The sequence below is a fragment of the Anser brachyrhynchus genome, assembly GCF_964034855.1.
Source record: "Anser brachyrhynchus genome assembly, chromosome: 7".
In the NCBI taxonomy this organism is placed as follows: domain Eukaryota; kingdom Metazoa; phylum Chordata; class Aves; order Anseriformes; family Anatidae; genus Anser; species Anser brachyrhynchus.
Genome location: NC_137701.1, coordinates 25,309,234 through 25,325,426, shown reverse-complemented (window position 1 = coordinate 25,325,426; position 16,193 = coordinate 25,309,234). Strand labels below are relative to the sequence as shown.

The 16,193-nt window shown below is 39.5% G+C and overlaps 1 protein-coding gene across 1 annotated transcript in view; it reads right to left on the bottom strand.

The window, feature by feature from the left end:
• OSBPL11 (oxysterol binding protein like 11) overlaps nt 1-16,193 on the bottom strand; it is a 37,730-nt gene that overhangs the window by 10,048 nt on the left and 11,489 nt on the right. The window contains exons 2-8 of the mRNA XM_080600598.1: nt 13,056-13,124; nt 12,350-12,525; nt 11,434-11,513; nt 10,262-10,444; nt 6,737-6,938; nt 2,963-3,108; nt 657-797 (exon numbers count right to left, since the gene is read on the bottom strand). Coding sequence (XP_080456724.1) covers nt 657-797; nt 2,963-3,108; nt 6,737-6,938; nt 10,262-10,444; nt 11,434-11,513; nt 12,350-12,525; nt 13,056-13,124 — 997 coding nt within the window. The remainder of the gene's footprint in view (nt 1-656; nt 798-2,962; nt 3,109-6,736; nt 6,939-10,261; nt 10,445-11,433; nt 11,514-12,349; nt 12,526-13,055; nt 13,125-16,193) is intronic.

Sequence of the window (16,193 nt, the reverse complement as noted above, 5' to 3'; positions counted from 1 at the left end):
TGCTTTAGACACTGTACTTTCAGACTGAACCTTACTGTCCCTCTTCAGAGGTATGAGGGAAACAGAGTTGATCATAGGTCTCAGAAAATGGATTTACAAGGAAAAAGAACATAACAGGTACAATTAGGACAAGTATTTGAAAGGGACTAAGCTCCCTTTAAAATAAATATAGGAATCAACTGCAAAGAAAGGGATAATGTGTTCCACGTCTGCAGAGAAAACAAGCAGGAAGGAGCTCAAACTATAGCAAGGAAGGTTCAGAATAGAGGTTAGGAAAGGTTTTGTCTAATGGAGAGAAAAGCATGCAAGCTATGCCAATATGCTTGACAGCCTGCAGAGTCTCTCACCATAGAAAATAGGACAACCATCAATCAGAAATTAACTTTAAATTAATCCTTTACCTTTGAGCAGAGGATCTTATAACTTTCTCATATTTATCCACCACTACAAAAAAAGAAGTGGTATCTTTCGCTGGGACATGAAAATATTTTAAAGAAAGAGGCTGTATCAGTCTTTTCCTTCCCCGAAGTGGCAACTAACCTCACATAATTCACCTCTGTTGTAATGAGCAAGACAGGGTGTCTCAACCATGAGATCCAACAGTCCATTTAAATCAGTTGCATTCAAAGAGGTGTCTTCACACTTCAGTTACTTACTCTTGTTAAATCCATGCCAAGTTTCAGCTGAGACAAGAGATGCAAGATAACACTGCGCTGTTCTTCCACTGCTCCTACGTTATCTTCTTTATCATCACCAATATCCTCCAGCTCCTCATCTGGATTTATTTCTTCAGGTTCCTGCAATAAGAGCCATAAACATCAGCTCAGAGATGGGACTGTCCATACAATATCCAAAAAAGGATTTCATATTGTAACTATCCCTGTATGATAAAAGAGACTAACCAGATCCCTGCAAAGACCTACAGAGTAAAATATTCTCCCAAGATGCTGAAGAACTCAGAAGGCCATTGAGATCACTCAGTGCAGATTTTACTTAGAATATTCTGGCTAAGATTTCTCATCCTCTCTCATACAGGTCAGAAAAAAGTATAAAAGCAAACATGACTTGTTTTCCTGTAGCTTTGTGAACTAACAGAATGGCAAGCCTTTAACACATACACAAAAATAGTGAAGCAAAAGCTAGCAGAAATTCTGGCCACCTTGATGACACCCTTCCACCTCTACACTATCACCTCAACTACTTCCAGTGTTGTTGCCATCATCGCTCCAAAGGTCGCAGCAAACAGTAGTTCCTAGTTACCTGCATTCTGTCATGCAAGATGACAAACAATTAACATATCTACGGGCTTCACAAGCATTATCCATGTTGCTGATGGTTCTAAAAGTGTAACAATAAAGGAAAAAGGAAAAGCAACTTGGAGAAGTTCAACAACAACAAAAAAACACATACAAAGCCACCACCCACACACCACACGTCTGTTAGTATAACCGAAGTACCCAGACGGACTAGCAGAAATAAAATGAGCACCGTTTTAATGACCACCATCCCACAAGCAGGATGGATGAATGCTTCAGCAGAAGGGAGGGTGTATTTCCAGCTCTCTGAGTAGCCTCTTCTTGAGACAACCAGCTGGAAGGAGGCAGATGCAGAGAGGAGATGCACTGAATGACACAAGAGGGCAGCAATATGCATCTGCCCAAAGGAAGGCCTTTTCCCTGGATCAGCGGCCATCAGCTCAAGGCAAATTTTTGACACACCCAACCACGACAGAAAGCACAAAGGTCCACAACCTCGTGCAGGGCCCATAACCTGATGAAAAACGCAGTATCACACAGGTGAGTCCTTTCCAAGGATGCTACGCTGTTCTGCTATCGTAAATAACAGAGCTGAATATATCCATGGAGTGTGATAATACTAGTCATATCTCAACTACAGACAGGAGCATACTTTAAGCGCTTGGCCTCACAGAATGGCTCGGGTTGGAAGGGACCTTAAGGATCACCTAACTCCATCCCCTCTGCCATAGGAAGGGATGCCATCCACTAGATCAGGTTGGCCAAGGCCCCATCCAGCCTGGAATTAACTCCCTTAATTAGAAGAAGGAAGGAACCAAAGTGATAAATTTGAAAGCTCTTGGTTCGTTTGCTTTTTGTTTGTTGGTGTTTTGTTGCCTTTTTTTTTTTTTATACTTCGTGACAACTAGTCTGAACTATTTAAAAACATAAACCATGGCAACTGAAAAATCTTCAGGTTTTATATTGCTAAAAGATAGCAAAGTGAAACAGATGCTGCTGCAGGGACATACAACAGCACACTGCCTTTTCATAACGATAGTCTTACGCAAAGAACTGTGTGAAAACAACTGGTATAGAAATAACGTAATTACGATTTTCTACCTCAGTTGGGAAATCATGTTCTTTTTAAATAATCCTGTTCTTTTACTTTAGTGTTTTGCACTTCATATTCTTTTTGACAGTTATAATGATATAGGCTATAGCTGTATTTCAAAACAGCAAGCCATCCTGAAGTCAAGTGATGAGAGTTGCTCAGATTAAGAAAAACAGATGCAGTAAGAACTGGAAAAGAAAGACTGGGAGATTTAATAGCTGGAGACTGGCAATTTTGTCTCATCTACTCAGGCAGCTCTTCTTGGGCTTATTTTGAGAGCATCATGAATTCCAATTAGTTTTTTTGCACTTCAATTTCCAGTTATTTTAGATCAAAATGCAAAGGAATAGTGCCTATTTCAACACCTTACATTACCATCCCAATTGGCTCCCTCTTTTTGACAGCTTGCTAGAGAAAGCAGCAAAATGTATTGAAAAAGCAAGGTATGAGACTTTTAATTTACTGCAACTGCACTCACTCGTCCTCTAAAACAGCTAATTGAAAAGCGTAAGAAGAATTGTATTTAAATCATATTCACATAACATGATCAAAACATTTACAGATATTCCTCAAAATAACTCGCCACAGAAAGAGGATTTTCACATTACCTTACCCTTGTTAGCTGGCAGGGCTCTGCAATGGACTGCTCTTCTCTGACAGATGCTGGCTTGTTTATCTCTGCTGGGAAATTCTGAGCTGCTCCATTTTTGAAGTGGTTTGACAGAGATATCTTTGGTTCCAGCCAATTGATCGTCGTTCCTGAAGCAAAAGAAAGTTTGCGCTGAAACTTGTTCATCCTCCGGAAGGTCAGTAAACAGCAGTTTTCACAGAACAGCTTTTTGAGGAAAAAGCTGAAAGCAGATAGTTCCTTTTGCAGCCAATCCCTTCAGCAGCCACTGAACAAAGGTGGTGCAATGAGACACCACCTCCAGTGATCATTAGCACAAACCCTGCGATTGGCGAGCTGTAATATGTGCAACTTGTACTGGAGGAACTAGTTGGTGTCAGGAAAGGTGTAATCAGACACTTCAGGAAGAACCCAATATCACCTGAACTCAACCCTGACAGTTTTCTTGAACTGGAAGTAAGCAGTGCACTTTTTTGTACCTTCTCAAACCCAGCTCAATTCTAGACTAAAAAAAGCTGGAGCAGGGAAAGTTTCACTGCCAATGTTTTCTCTGGAGAGGGCAGTCACCTTTTCTTGGCTGCAAAGGAGGCAGGCACACGCTGTTGAATAAATAATAGTTGCTTAAAAAAGGCTGCAGGGCTTGGAAAGCTATTACCCACTCAATGATTCCAGCATCTCTAGTTACTCCCAGCTAATTTATCACAATGGATCAAGTTCCTCATCAATAATGCAAATGTTCCATTCTGTTTTAAAGGCTAATAAGTGTACAGGTGACTCCAGTAAGGTTTGTTGAAGAAAAACACAAACTGTGACAAGCCATGTTGGTTAGGTCGCAAACACAGAAGTTATTAGGAAGCCAGAACTTGTAGCACCAATAAAGCAGCCTCCCAGGCTTAGGAACCAGCACCGGGAAGGCTGCTGTCCCTTCCTATGTTATCCACAGTCCTTCATTTCCAGATCTCTGTTGCCTGCAACTAGGTCACATCCTCAACCACCACTGAGTAAAACCAGATAAACAGCAGCAGTTCCACCAGGAAAGTACTGGGACAGAAAAAGTACAGCTTTACTAATGGTACCAGAAGACTTCCCTCAGCAAGGGAGCTTATTTCCATCAAGTCTGTTCCTATTGAATTCACTAACATAGTCAGAAACGAGAAACCCTCAGTTTAAGTTTCAGCCTGAACACAAGTTTCAAAGAAGTCAAGAAACAGATGTTCAGAATGACACTGACACCTTTTGAAAAGGCTTTACTCATTTTAAAATCCCTTCATGAAGAACCCCTGCTCTGAACCATAACCTTCAGTGTAAGGATCTCTAAATGCATGTTCTAAACTGCATTTAATGCACACTCAGTGCCTATATATTAGCTTGAATTTAACAAGCATTCCTCCTTTTATGCTCCCTATCAGCTTCTTCTAAAACAACCTTCTTTGTTATTAAGTTCTGTTTAATTTCACTGTTGAATTCTGAGGGTTTTTTGTTTTTTTTTAAAAGTGATTTGAGATACTAATTGTGCTTCAGTGATGTGAATGGACAAGACATCACACTAACACCTCTGCGACTGGAAGATCATATTCAAATCTGTTCTCAACTACTGCAGGTAGCACAAGCTATTCTCTTTTCTTGTGATCTCCTCATCCCCTAGAACTCTCCACCCTCTTTTTTTTTTTTAAAGCATTTCTCAGCATGTCCCCTCTGCTACAAGATGGACATTTCAAACTTTACAGCAGTCTTCTCTTTCAATATTTTCCTTTGAGTTGCAAACTGTTATTGCAATTCACCTTTATGATAAAATACTTTTTTAAAATCCAGTATGTTTTCATTATTTAACTTCTCCTAAATTCAAGTCAACTTAACCATTCTTCTTTAAGTCTGATTTTTGATACACCTTGATGCCGTTGGGCTAATACTCTGTTTTCGATTGTTTTTTCCTTCTAAAATTTTAGCAAACCAACAGTCTTACATAATTTCTAATCCTTGTGTTTTAAGCTTGACAAGCACTCGCCCAACACATTCCTAGCAGTCAAGTACCATTTCTATCAGACCTGGAAATAAATTTAAACTTGAAGTGGAAAAAAGTATGTTCTGTTACACAAGTTTCCTCTTCATCATCGCTCCTTGCTGCATCTCACTCACATCTAGTGCAGTGCTTTTTGATCCTAAGAAGATTAAATAGTGCATGTATATATTTTATTAGATAGTACAGTCTGTGTTCAAGATTTTTTCCTACACATTAATATAAAAGTGCCTTGAATTAATATAAAAGAGCATTTGAATTAAACCACAATTCTTTTCCTTTCTATATGAACTTCTGAGGACTCCACTTCTCAAACCAGAAAGATAAGTACCTCTTCTGAGTTTGGGGGGGAGGAAGGGGAAGGAGGAAGGGTAAATCTAAGCTAAAATGGACAACAACGGAAAAAAAAAAGAGAAAATTAAGTTGTTTTTGCAATCCCTTAAAGGGGACAAATGAATTATGGTGTATCTCTAGAAAGGTCACACCAGTGACAGAGTGGAACTCTGCATAAAAACAGCATACATGCTTTTAATGTTCTGTTTTTAACTCCAGCCTCAATTACGCATCATTTTAAACTCCAGCATCAATTACGCTGGTCCTCCCCTCTCCATCCATCTCTACAATTTAGCTATAACTTTAGTTTTAACTATTTAACAAACAATATAAATTCTTTATTTCATGTTAAAAGCTCAATTAATTACACCTTTGAACTAATACGCATTGGCAAAGCAAGTACTACAAATATGATAAGAATATGGGAAAGGTAAGAGATAAATTATGAGTGTACTTTTTGGCATACTTATCATGTCTGACATATCTGTTGTATAATACAAGCATGAGTATCCACAAAGCTTCTTGTTTACAAAAAGGCACTGAGTAAGCTCTTGTAAATTCTTCGCATCTTACTGCAATTTTTCAAATAGAAAAAGACACGCTCAGTTCTGTACGCTGCACACAAATTTGGTGGAACAATTCTAGTAAGCACCTGCTTGCTCTAATTGACTGTGCAGGCATAGCAACATATTAGGCTTTGTGTTTTGTTTTGGATATTTGTTTGTTGTGGCGTGTTCTTTTTGTAGGTGGTGGGTGGGGTTTTTTTGTTTTAACCTTTAGCCAATTTGCATTTGCCTACAAGGCTGTCCTCGCCTCAGAAAGGAATTCAGTATTTATTTTAGTTCATGCTTTAGACTAGTATGTTAAGCCAAAATATGAATATTGATACATAAACAGTATTAGTAATATCCCATGCAAATTCAGAGCTTTGTTTTTGAATGCTTAACTAGAAATAAAAGCTACACTCATTTAGATGCTTACAATAGGCATTAAGTATGTAAAAGAAGTCAGAAAAGCATGAGATTCAGCAGAGCTCTGCTGGACAACACATATCCTTAGAATATGCGACCCCATAAAGTTTCGCCTCCACTATTACCGTTCCTGAGCTGCCAGTTACATCCCAAAGGCAGCCACCTTCTCGTTGTGCCTTATGTACTTTTTTCTGTTGTGAGATGACCCACAACAATTAGAAATAAAGAAATCCAGAGAAAAAAAGGAAAATATTTACAGGAGTTCTAAACAATACCAGTAAGTGAAACACTACAAAAGCTCAGAAGGAAAGAGGCAGCCAGCAGTTTTCTCTGCCCATAGGAAACTGGATTTAGTGGAACAAGCATTTTTCACAACTGAAGAAGGAAAGGCTTCTTATCTGTGATAGAGTCCAGCTCTCTGTGAGCATCTATACCCACCTGCTGGTAAGGATCCCTTTTGTTGTGAAGCATGTTGTAACTGGAGAATATGGAAGCAGTCATTTAAGCAGTTCATGGTTGCCATGGAAGTTGCTTTGAGCATTAGTAGGTCTTGATCCAAGGACGTGAGGTGACCGGAGACAGGAAGGCATTCTATGCTCCTGATCAAGTCTCTCTGCTGGCCCTCAGCCTGCGACATCATCTACCAAACAAAGCAGGTATTTTTCAGAAGGTGCTGGAAGTGTGCTGCATGATGTGCCAGACACGCACACAGAGGACCCCAAATGATAGAAGTTTTACAATGATAAAACTAACAGGTAATAGGTGTGTATAAATTTAACCACACTTTTTTTTCTTCATGCAGCCACTAAAACATCATTAAATACATGACAAAATAACCACTTAAATACATGGCACCTTATTAATGAACAGAAGAGTATCACAGTTACTTCAGTAATAAGTGAAGAGGAATTGGAACACAGTACTTGCTGCAGTAAATAGCAAACGCTTTCAGGCTTGGCTGGTAGGGAGACAAAAAAAAACTTCACACCCCCCATGTGAAAAGTAATTAAGCTCTGTGATTTGCACAGCCTGCAAGAGAATCTTAGATCCTTTCCATGCGTACCCAGATCTTTTCATTTCCTACAAGAATGGATCCAGCCTTCTAAAGAAAAAGAGCTCTACCACTCAGTTCAGTTCAAACTACACAGGATTCTCATTTATCATCAGCACTGCCATTATGCCTATAGGATCACTATCTCACTGTTTACTTTGCAGAGGGAGTAAGAAGAGTGGCAGAATTTTCACCTTAATTACACACTGAAATTACAGCTCTCCTGTTGTCATTTTTGCCCTTGTTCTCCCCCAAGTCCCTTTCCTGCTCCCTCTGCAACATCACAGAACTTGCAACAGCCCATTTGTCTGCAAGAAGTAGAGCTGAAATGCACACCAGCTATCAAGCATTAGTCTTCAGAAAAAAAAAAATTGAATTCCTCTTTGAGCTTACAGAAGCAGAAGATTGCCTGACTTTGAATCATGGGGATGAAAGCAGACTCCTCTACCTGCTAGTCACTTTTCTGAGGAGGAACAACAAACAGCATTAATGCAACTGGATACCGTTAACCCTTTGATCATTATACATTCTGGCAGGTAAGTTAAACAAAAACAGATTGATTAAGCAGAGCAGAAGAAGGATTTCTTAAAAGAATCCAAGATGCATTCATGCATTTCACTGCTATGGTACTATTTAGGTTTTTAATTTAGCAATTCTGGCAGTATTTTACTATTTTTGCTGTACCATTGCCTACAATCTCCTCCAGGAACTGCTTTTATGCTTTTAAGGTTTTACACTACTCAAGCAATAGGTATTCATCCAACTTCACAGTACGTGGTATTTGGAAAATTTAAGGGCTTGGCTACAGAGCACGCTACGGTGTGAATTTGCATATAACTTGGCTCTTTGGAAGTAGAGTTCACTGTGCACAGTCAGACTGAGCCTGTCCCAAGTATGGCAGTCCAGAAAGCTAGCAAAACGGTGATGTTTTGCACAGACAAGGCTATGTAACTAGCAGAATACTTGCCTCGTCTTTTTCCAGTCATAAATGCAATTCAAGTCTTTGTGGTTTTTTTTCTAATGTTTTTAAAAAACTTCTTCTGGGTTAAGAAAAGGACACAAAATTGATTGACAAACAACCACAACCCTTTTGGTGACCTTTGCTCTTAAGTAATTCACCACGCAGTAGCACCCAAGTGCCTCATTCCAGGATCAGGTCACACAACAGGACAACCCATGCCATATTCAGCACTGACGTCCAAACAGACATCTCCCCTTTCACACAGCATACTTTGAACAATCCTAAATTCTTCTGCTTATTCAATCAGATTTGCATAAAAAAGAAATAGTGCTGGGGGTGGGAGAGAGAAGCACTGCTGTCGAAAACTGGATGTCAGAAGTATGCAAGCTATAGCTCTCATTTTGCAAACACATGCACCTGTATTTACTGCAAGTCAGCACAAAGATCCTCTTAGAACTCCTGTTTTGCAAGGCATTCTTTTCAAGTCAGCAGCATGACGTACTCAGTCAAGAACAAGGGGAAGGAGAAGGGAAAGGGAGTGACAGGAGAACCAGCTACAGTGCAACTCATGGGCAAATTAAAGAATCGCCCCGCAGCAGATAATTTGAAAGAGAAGGGTTCTTCCCATAGCTTCTCAAACTGAATTTGCAGTGTTCATGCTGTATTATGCTCAAGTGTAACAGGCACGCACCTGCCCTTTGTAATTTCAAGTATTTTAACAGTATCTAAAAAAAAATTGTGGGTGTTGTATCCAAGCATTTTATCTTCAAAATGGTGAGCAAACTGACTGATATTTACAAGGGATACCATTACTGAGTGTTGTCTGTACAGGTCAGAAATTAAAACTGATACATAATCATACCGTGTCACTAAACTAAGTAACAACAACAAAAAGTTTTCTGCACTCTTTGCAATGTTAAGAAAAATCATTCCACTTCACTCTGAGAAAACCTCCACAGTGAGAATCCCAATTACAGGACACAAGGCACTGCTTCAGTGCTCCAACTCACACACTCTCCTCTTTCCTCCCTCAAATTTAGAAAGCTGTATTGCCATCTGAAAAGCGAAAAACGTATTTCTGAAGCAAGTCCTCACCTTTCTAATTATCCATGCTTGCTAGACCCTTCTTCGCTAAATTAAAAAGCCTGCCATTTGAGACTTTTTGTTTTACCAAGAAACGTATCATGCCACGCTAATTACACTGCTAACAATAAAATACGCATTAATAGCAGAATTTCTGCAAAATCACACAGGTTCACAATTCAGCAACTAACTGTTTTAGAAGGAGCTTTATATTTGTACACTGTCAATACTCATGAGTTACATCAACCAACAGTCAGTCCATTCTGTCAGACAAGATGGACAGGTAATAATCTCCATTCCAGGAGGAATGGTAATAATCTGGTAATAATCCCCAAGAGACACTGCATCTGAATGTGCAGTGGGGAAAAAAAATATATATACTTCTAAATTGCTTGTTTTCTTTTGCTCTTTTTTTCAATCACATCAATCCCTGGGCACATGAATTAGTATACCAGATAGTAGTATTAGTATTCTTAAGCATCAGTCATGACCAATTTCTCTTTAGCCATACAAAGTACAAGAACAGCATAGCCAATTCTCCTGTAACTCAACAAAGGAAGAGCACAGTAAGTGACATAACAGTTAAACCCTCATTATCTACACTCCTAGGACTTGCAAAGATCAGAATACACAAGTCCATTTTGAGCACAAGGATACTATTGCAGGGCATGAAAGTCACAGAGTATACACCACATACCACTACAACAAGCCAGGGCAAGTTAGTTAACCTCACACGGCTATGCAATAGTAGTTTGGGACATGCAACTGACAACATATATTTAGGATTGTGGAGAAGCCTGCTATTCTTAGTTGGACATATAAGATGACAGTTCCTTCAGAAGACTATTAGGTAATTTAGAAGACAAACCTCTCGAACATCTACAAGGTGATCTGGCTGCAGAATAGGAACTCTTTTTCCAGTTGACAATCTGTGATGTCCAACACTGAAAAAAGAAACTGCGTTTTGACTGGGTCTTCTTTGCACACCAGGAGAGCTGCCACTTCCTTGAGATGCAAGAGAGAAGCTGCGAGATTTCAGAGGAGGGTTGTTCTAGTGAATAAATAAACATATTAAGAAAGAGTTACTTCCTAATAATCAGCAAATATTCTAATTTGAGCCATACAGCAGAACATTTAATTCTAAACTTGTATAGAGCAAGGCCAGATGACAAAGTCATAGTAATGTACTGGCAGCAATCTCTAAGTAGAGTATTTTGTACCATCTGTTGACAGTTGCCCTGTTTTACAGTCTAATTATAAACAATCGGTGAAATGAGATAGATCAATACTTTTCACTTCTGACTGGAAAATTAGCCCTTGATCTGCAATAGTTCTAGAAACTGACTGCTAATGGATTCTGCAAGGATAGAGTTCACATTTGAGAGAATGGAATTTCATTCACAACTATTACTTGAAGTAAACATTAACTCAGGATCAATCTCTTGTAACTTGCTCTATCTGAAAAGCAAGATTTTATACAGCTACAATATAGGTTTTGTGGTTACCAAGAGTTTCTACAAAATGCATTACGTTCTCAAGCACCACATGGTGAGCAAGTGTAAGCAACACTCAGATACATTCTCAAACTTGAGAATTCATCCTAAATGCATTTGTGAGCTGTTGAGTGGTTCAAAAAAAAAAGTTTAAGTAAAACTCCCAAAGTGGAAGGGCTTCAGTAAGACTAAAGACCTGTCTCCTGTTACATTCAGATAAATAAATAAAATGCAGAACTGTTGGAAAGTACTAGACTAGTACTCTGACCTTCAAGCTCCACTTCCTGTTCAAACACTAGCTGACCAGTACCTGGCCAGGGAGGGCTAGTCAGCTCTTCAGAGCAAAGTGACTTCACTTTGTCTCATTCCTAAAGCATACTTCTATTACAAGTTAGCTATTACTCAGAGGAATTTTTCTTGTCATGAGTTTCAAGCACAACCACACACCCTTTTTCTAGTATTTGTCTTAGATAACAGTTGCATTTGCAACTACCTCTACCACCACGCTAAATTATTTTTGCCCAAGAAAATATCAGTCGTACAATACCTTCCCAATAGCTTCTGTGTGATGCTGCGTGCATATTTGTAGCCTGCTAACCCAGTGTTGCCGTTCTTTAGCATCAGTAGCTGAAAAAAAAACAAACCAAAAGAAATACATACATGAAGACATTTAAAAGTATGTGCAAAAAAGACTGCTTGATACTTTGAAATAGACACAGGACATTAACAGTACAAAACTTTTTTTGTTCTAAAACTTGCTCAGCTGATCTGTAATTAGCTATAACATTAAATCAAGTTCAACAGAAGTAGCAAGTACTTTTTTTTTTTAATTTCGTAACACAGAAAGAACTCTAACACAGAAATAACTTCCGTATATAAAACTAAAATAACTTCATCAATTACTCCCTACACACATTTTAATTTAACAACGTACCATATTTTCCTGGAAGCAGAATAAGGTGCCCTGAATTTTAAAAAAGTCAGCATATCTTCAAAGAAAGAAGTACTAAAATATATTAGCCCAGATTTCAATAGCCTACAAAATCAGAGAATGGGCTTCTCTAACTGCCACAAGAAAGCTAACACACAGAACATCAGGAATAACATAATCCTTTACAAGCGTCAACATAGTAATGTTACCTACAATGAATTAGAAAGCTCTGCATCAATACAGTTTAAAGGACACTATACATGAAAGTTAAACCCCCCACCCTACACATCTTAAGTTCATGGTCTTCTGTACATCATCAAGCCCAAAGAGTATGGAACCATCTGTACAGAAGGATAGCTCTTAACTAACTGAAGAGCAGGCTGAAAGTTTCACATGCAACACTCATTACAGCAGTCAGTCAAACAAATTCTTTTGCTTTTGGACACGCAGCCAAGCCCAGAGCAGCAGCCACAGGTGAGAGCCAGGAGTGCCTCTAGCGGAAGAGTCCCCTGGCCAAGAACAGAGGTCCTACCTCTTAGTTTATACTGCTCCCCACTGGCAGCATTGACTGTAAAGGTGTGAGAGTCTTCATCACTGGGCGAAATTACAGCTCCTGCTAGCTGCAAGGTACCCCTGGGCTTCAGATGCCTCGACTGCTCGTTCACAAAGTACTCCAGTAGGCCAGCATCATTGTTTAAAACAAAAAATCTGCAACGGTGATAAAGCAAACACACAAAACAAAGTCAGCATTTTCCTCTTCTTTTAAGAAGGGTAGGTGAGAGCAAAGATGTGAGAAGTCAAGACTTGCATTATAAGTTCACAGAGATTGGACTGAGACTTAAAGACTTGTGTCAGTACAACCCCAAACACGTGAAATATTTTCCCAAGATGACTGCAGACAAATTAAGTTTGTACCAAATTTTTCTCAAAGATTGGGATTTCTATAGAACAAGAGAACAATTGTGCTCACAGAAGAATGCTACTGCAAGATTTTGAGAATTAAAAGAACGTTTTCTTAATCATTTTTTAACTTCTTAATCATACTTTAATACAAATATTATTCATCTACATGACAGCTCAACCTATATAGAGAAAAGGACAAGACATTTTCATCAAGTTTGCCTAATAACACTGAAATTTCCCATTTTCTACTTAAAAAGACTGAAATACGCTCATTTAGGTGCTGCCAAGAGTCTACATTACTAAAAACCACCAGGAAAAAAAAAACCACAACTTACCGATATTGCCAACCAGTGACGAGATTGGTGTATTTCATTAAGTAGCCATAAATATTTTCCATGTGATCACTATAACAAAAAGAAAAGCAATCAGATAATATCAAGTAGTAAAGCTTCAGTTTCTAAGCATCATTATCTATTCCCTGAAAATTAATTTTCACCTTCATTTTTTAGAGTGGCACTATCTTTTAAAAAAACTACCAATACTTAACAGATTTTTCAGTCTCATTTCTGAGATTATTTCATAAGACAGTTTAAATGGACTTACTGAACTCCAAACAATTTCCAGGCATAATTAGTTTCACCAACACTTGAGATTCATTCAACAGTCATTCTAGCCTAGTTTCAGGTAAATATATTTAGCATGCATACTTTTGTTTTGTGTTCCCCCACCTAAGTAAGCTTTGTAAACAAAATTAACTTTCTTTAGCTTATTAAGAGAACCTCGATCATGGTCACTAGCCAAAACCTGCCCCTGGGTACTCCTACGGATGGTTCTGCTCATCTTTAATTTCCAGAATCCTTCCTGATTGTGCAGGTGCTGTGCAGAAGACAACATGCATGTACAGGCCATATCAAGATATTCTGAAATATAAAACAAGCCTGAAATGTCTCCTTCTCTGGCCTGGCAGGAATATCCTGTTGTTTCGAAGTCTGAACTTGCAACATCCACCAAAACTAAGAACCCACAAGGCGCACTTCGTGTGGAGACTTAACATCGCTACAGACAAAATACATTGGCGCTTCTGAAAATCCGTTGTCCAAAGAAAGGTTTACAAGTCTTACGGCAACAAACTAATCTCCTTAAAACCACAGCTTAAAACTCAACTTTATACAGCACACTCCCGTAACTCTAGAAATGCCACTGCAATGCCCCTGACTGGTGCAGCAGAGCACAGTCCTATTGCAAAACGCGCACTCTGAGACACAATTCAGGTCCAACATGAGAATTAAGTTCCTATTTTATCCCAACAAAGAACTGAAACAACAACCCAAACATCAGACGCTAACCATTTGCTTTTTAAAAGAATCTAACATTTAAGCTATCTTACTAGATTTTAAATTTTCTGTAGCTCACAGAATGTTGAAGATTAAGGGAAAATTATTGAGTCCATTGGAGCAGCAGCCTGTGTCAGTCATTAAGCGGTCAAAGTGCCCCCTTATCATAAGGGGTGGAAAGGTGGGGACACACGGGCCTGCTAGAGCCAAGGGAACACCTTCATTCATGGATTTGGGTCCCAGTATAGTTGCACTAAGTATCGGTGTACATGTTACAGAACAGCTGAAGCTGCTGTCCATGCTTCATTTCTAAACACAGTCAGTATCACCAGACTACATTTACTGAGTTGTCAGGTATCTAACATGTTACGCTAAGCTTCATCCGAAAGGAAGCTGTTTAGGACACCACTACTGAAAACAACCTCATAGTAAGTCACTGCCATATGAGGAAGCCCCTGCATACAGTAACATTATCCGAAGAGATGCAATGCACGTTTTTGAAGAAAAACCAAGTAGCTGATTTTTCACGTTACATTTAAAAACAGAAAAACACATACACTAGCTGTCAGTATGACAGTACTACCCTGCAATGGAAAGCAGCCAGTGGGACTAGCTAGGAATTTAATTAGGAATAGCTCATTAAGTGGTACTATGCAGACAAAAACAAAACCCAGGAGAGCAGAGAGTATTTGGGCTATCATACATCTTAAACTCATAAAAACGCTAAGGAGACATGACCAAACACGTCCTCATTAGCTGTTATGGCATACAAGGGAAGCGCAGTTTAGACTTATTCACCATCACAATTAGGCCGAGAACTGTGAGATTGCAGTCATAAAAGTGCATGAACTTGTCTTTAATGTTCTGAAAATTGTCCCTAGTCACAGCTAATTGATTTCCATTTTGCCTAGCAAATCCACACTTCACCCTTGCTTTTCAATCACAGCCTGCAGAGCTCGGGGAAGAGCTGCTGCCCTATCCCGCTGAGGGCCTGCCCCAACCAGGGGCACACTTCATGGAAGGGAACAAAATGAGAGAAGTGGCTTCAGACTGAAACGAATACAGCAGGACCGTGTGTATGGCCTCGGAAGTTCATTCACTGGACAACAGTGGAAAGTTTAAAGTGTCTTTAATTAAAATTATTACACAGCTTTGAGTGGGAATGATGAGACAACCGATCCGTCCGTCTGTAGGAAACACCACCTGCAGCACTGCCAGAGCGGTACCGCCATGTCGCCTCAGCACCTGACTAACTTCTCCTTCACCTGCGTCTCTCCCCACAGGGAGGAGCCCTCCGGCCAGTCCCACGGCTAAACAGGACACAGCAGCTCCTCCAGGAATACTAGCCTCCTCTTCGCCAACTCCCTCTGGCCTGGGTAGTGCCACGACTGATGGCTTGGCTGAAGAAAATGGACAACAGCCCCTCAGAGAAGCCCGAGGAAGTGCCCGAAGAGAGCCAGTGCCCATCTTCAAGGTGACAGCAAGTACACGCATGTAACGCAGCCTTAACTTCGACCCCACATCTCAGGCATGAACTGTAACTCAACGCAAAGCTGATTTTGTCAGACTAGGCAATACTGGTCACATTGTTTTCTACCTTGACTGTGTCCCTCAACAGAACTGTGAAAGCCATCGAGACTATATTGAGGTTTCACCCCACCAAAGGCTGAGCGAACTTTTAGCAACCATGCGTGCCACAGATTAACCTGCCCAAAGGGTATGAGAAGCTCGGCTGGTATTTAAAACATTTCCTTGACAGTGTAAGAGCCTGGAAGCAAACAAACAAGTAGAAGAGCAAGAACATAGCCCTCACAGGCATCAATCACACTCTCCCAGCACAAATTCACACACCGTGTGCCTCAGAGTTTTCAACACTTGAAGAAAGGTTTATTTTTAAATAAGTAATATTTTTATACACTAAAAAAAAAAGTTTAAATTCAGACTGCAAATCATAATTCACAAAAGATAGATTTTGTTACTATCTTGTAACTGTCCACCCCTCTTACAGGAACAGAGCTAACCTCCTGATCTTCTTTTGTGTAAACACGAGTACTTTCCTGGGAATACAGCAAAACATGCTCGACATTATTAATAAACAACAAGGCCACAGAATTGTAACCAGAGCATTCCCTTCAATAA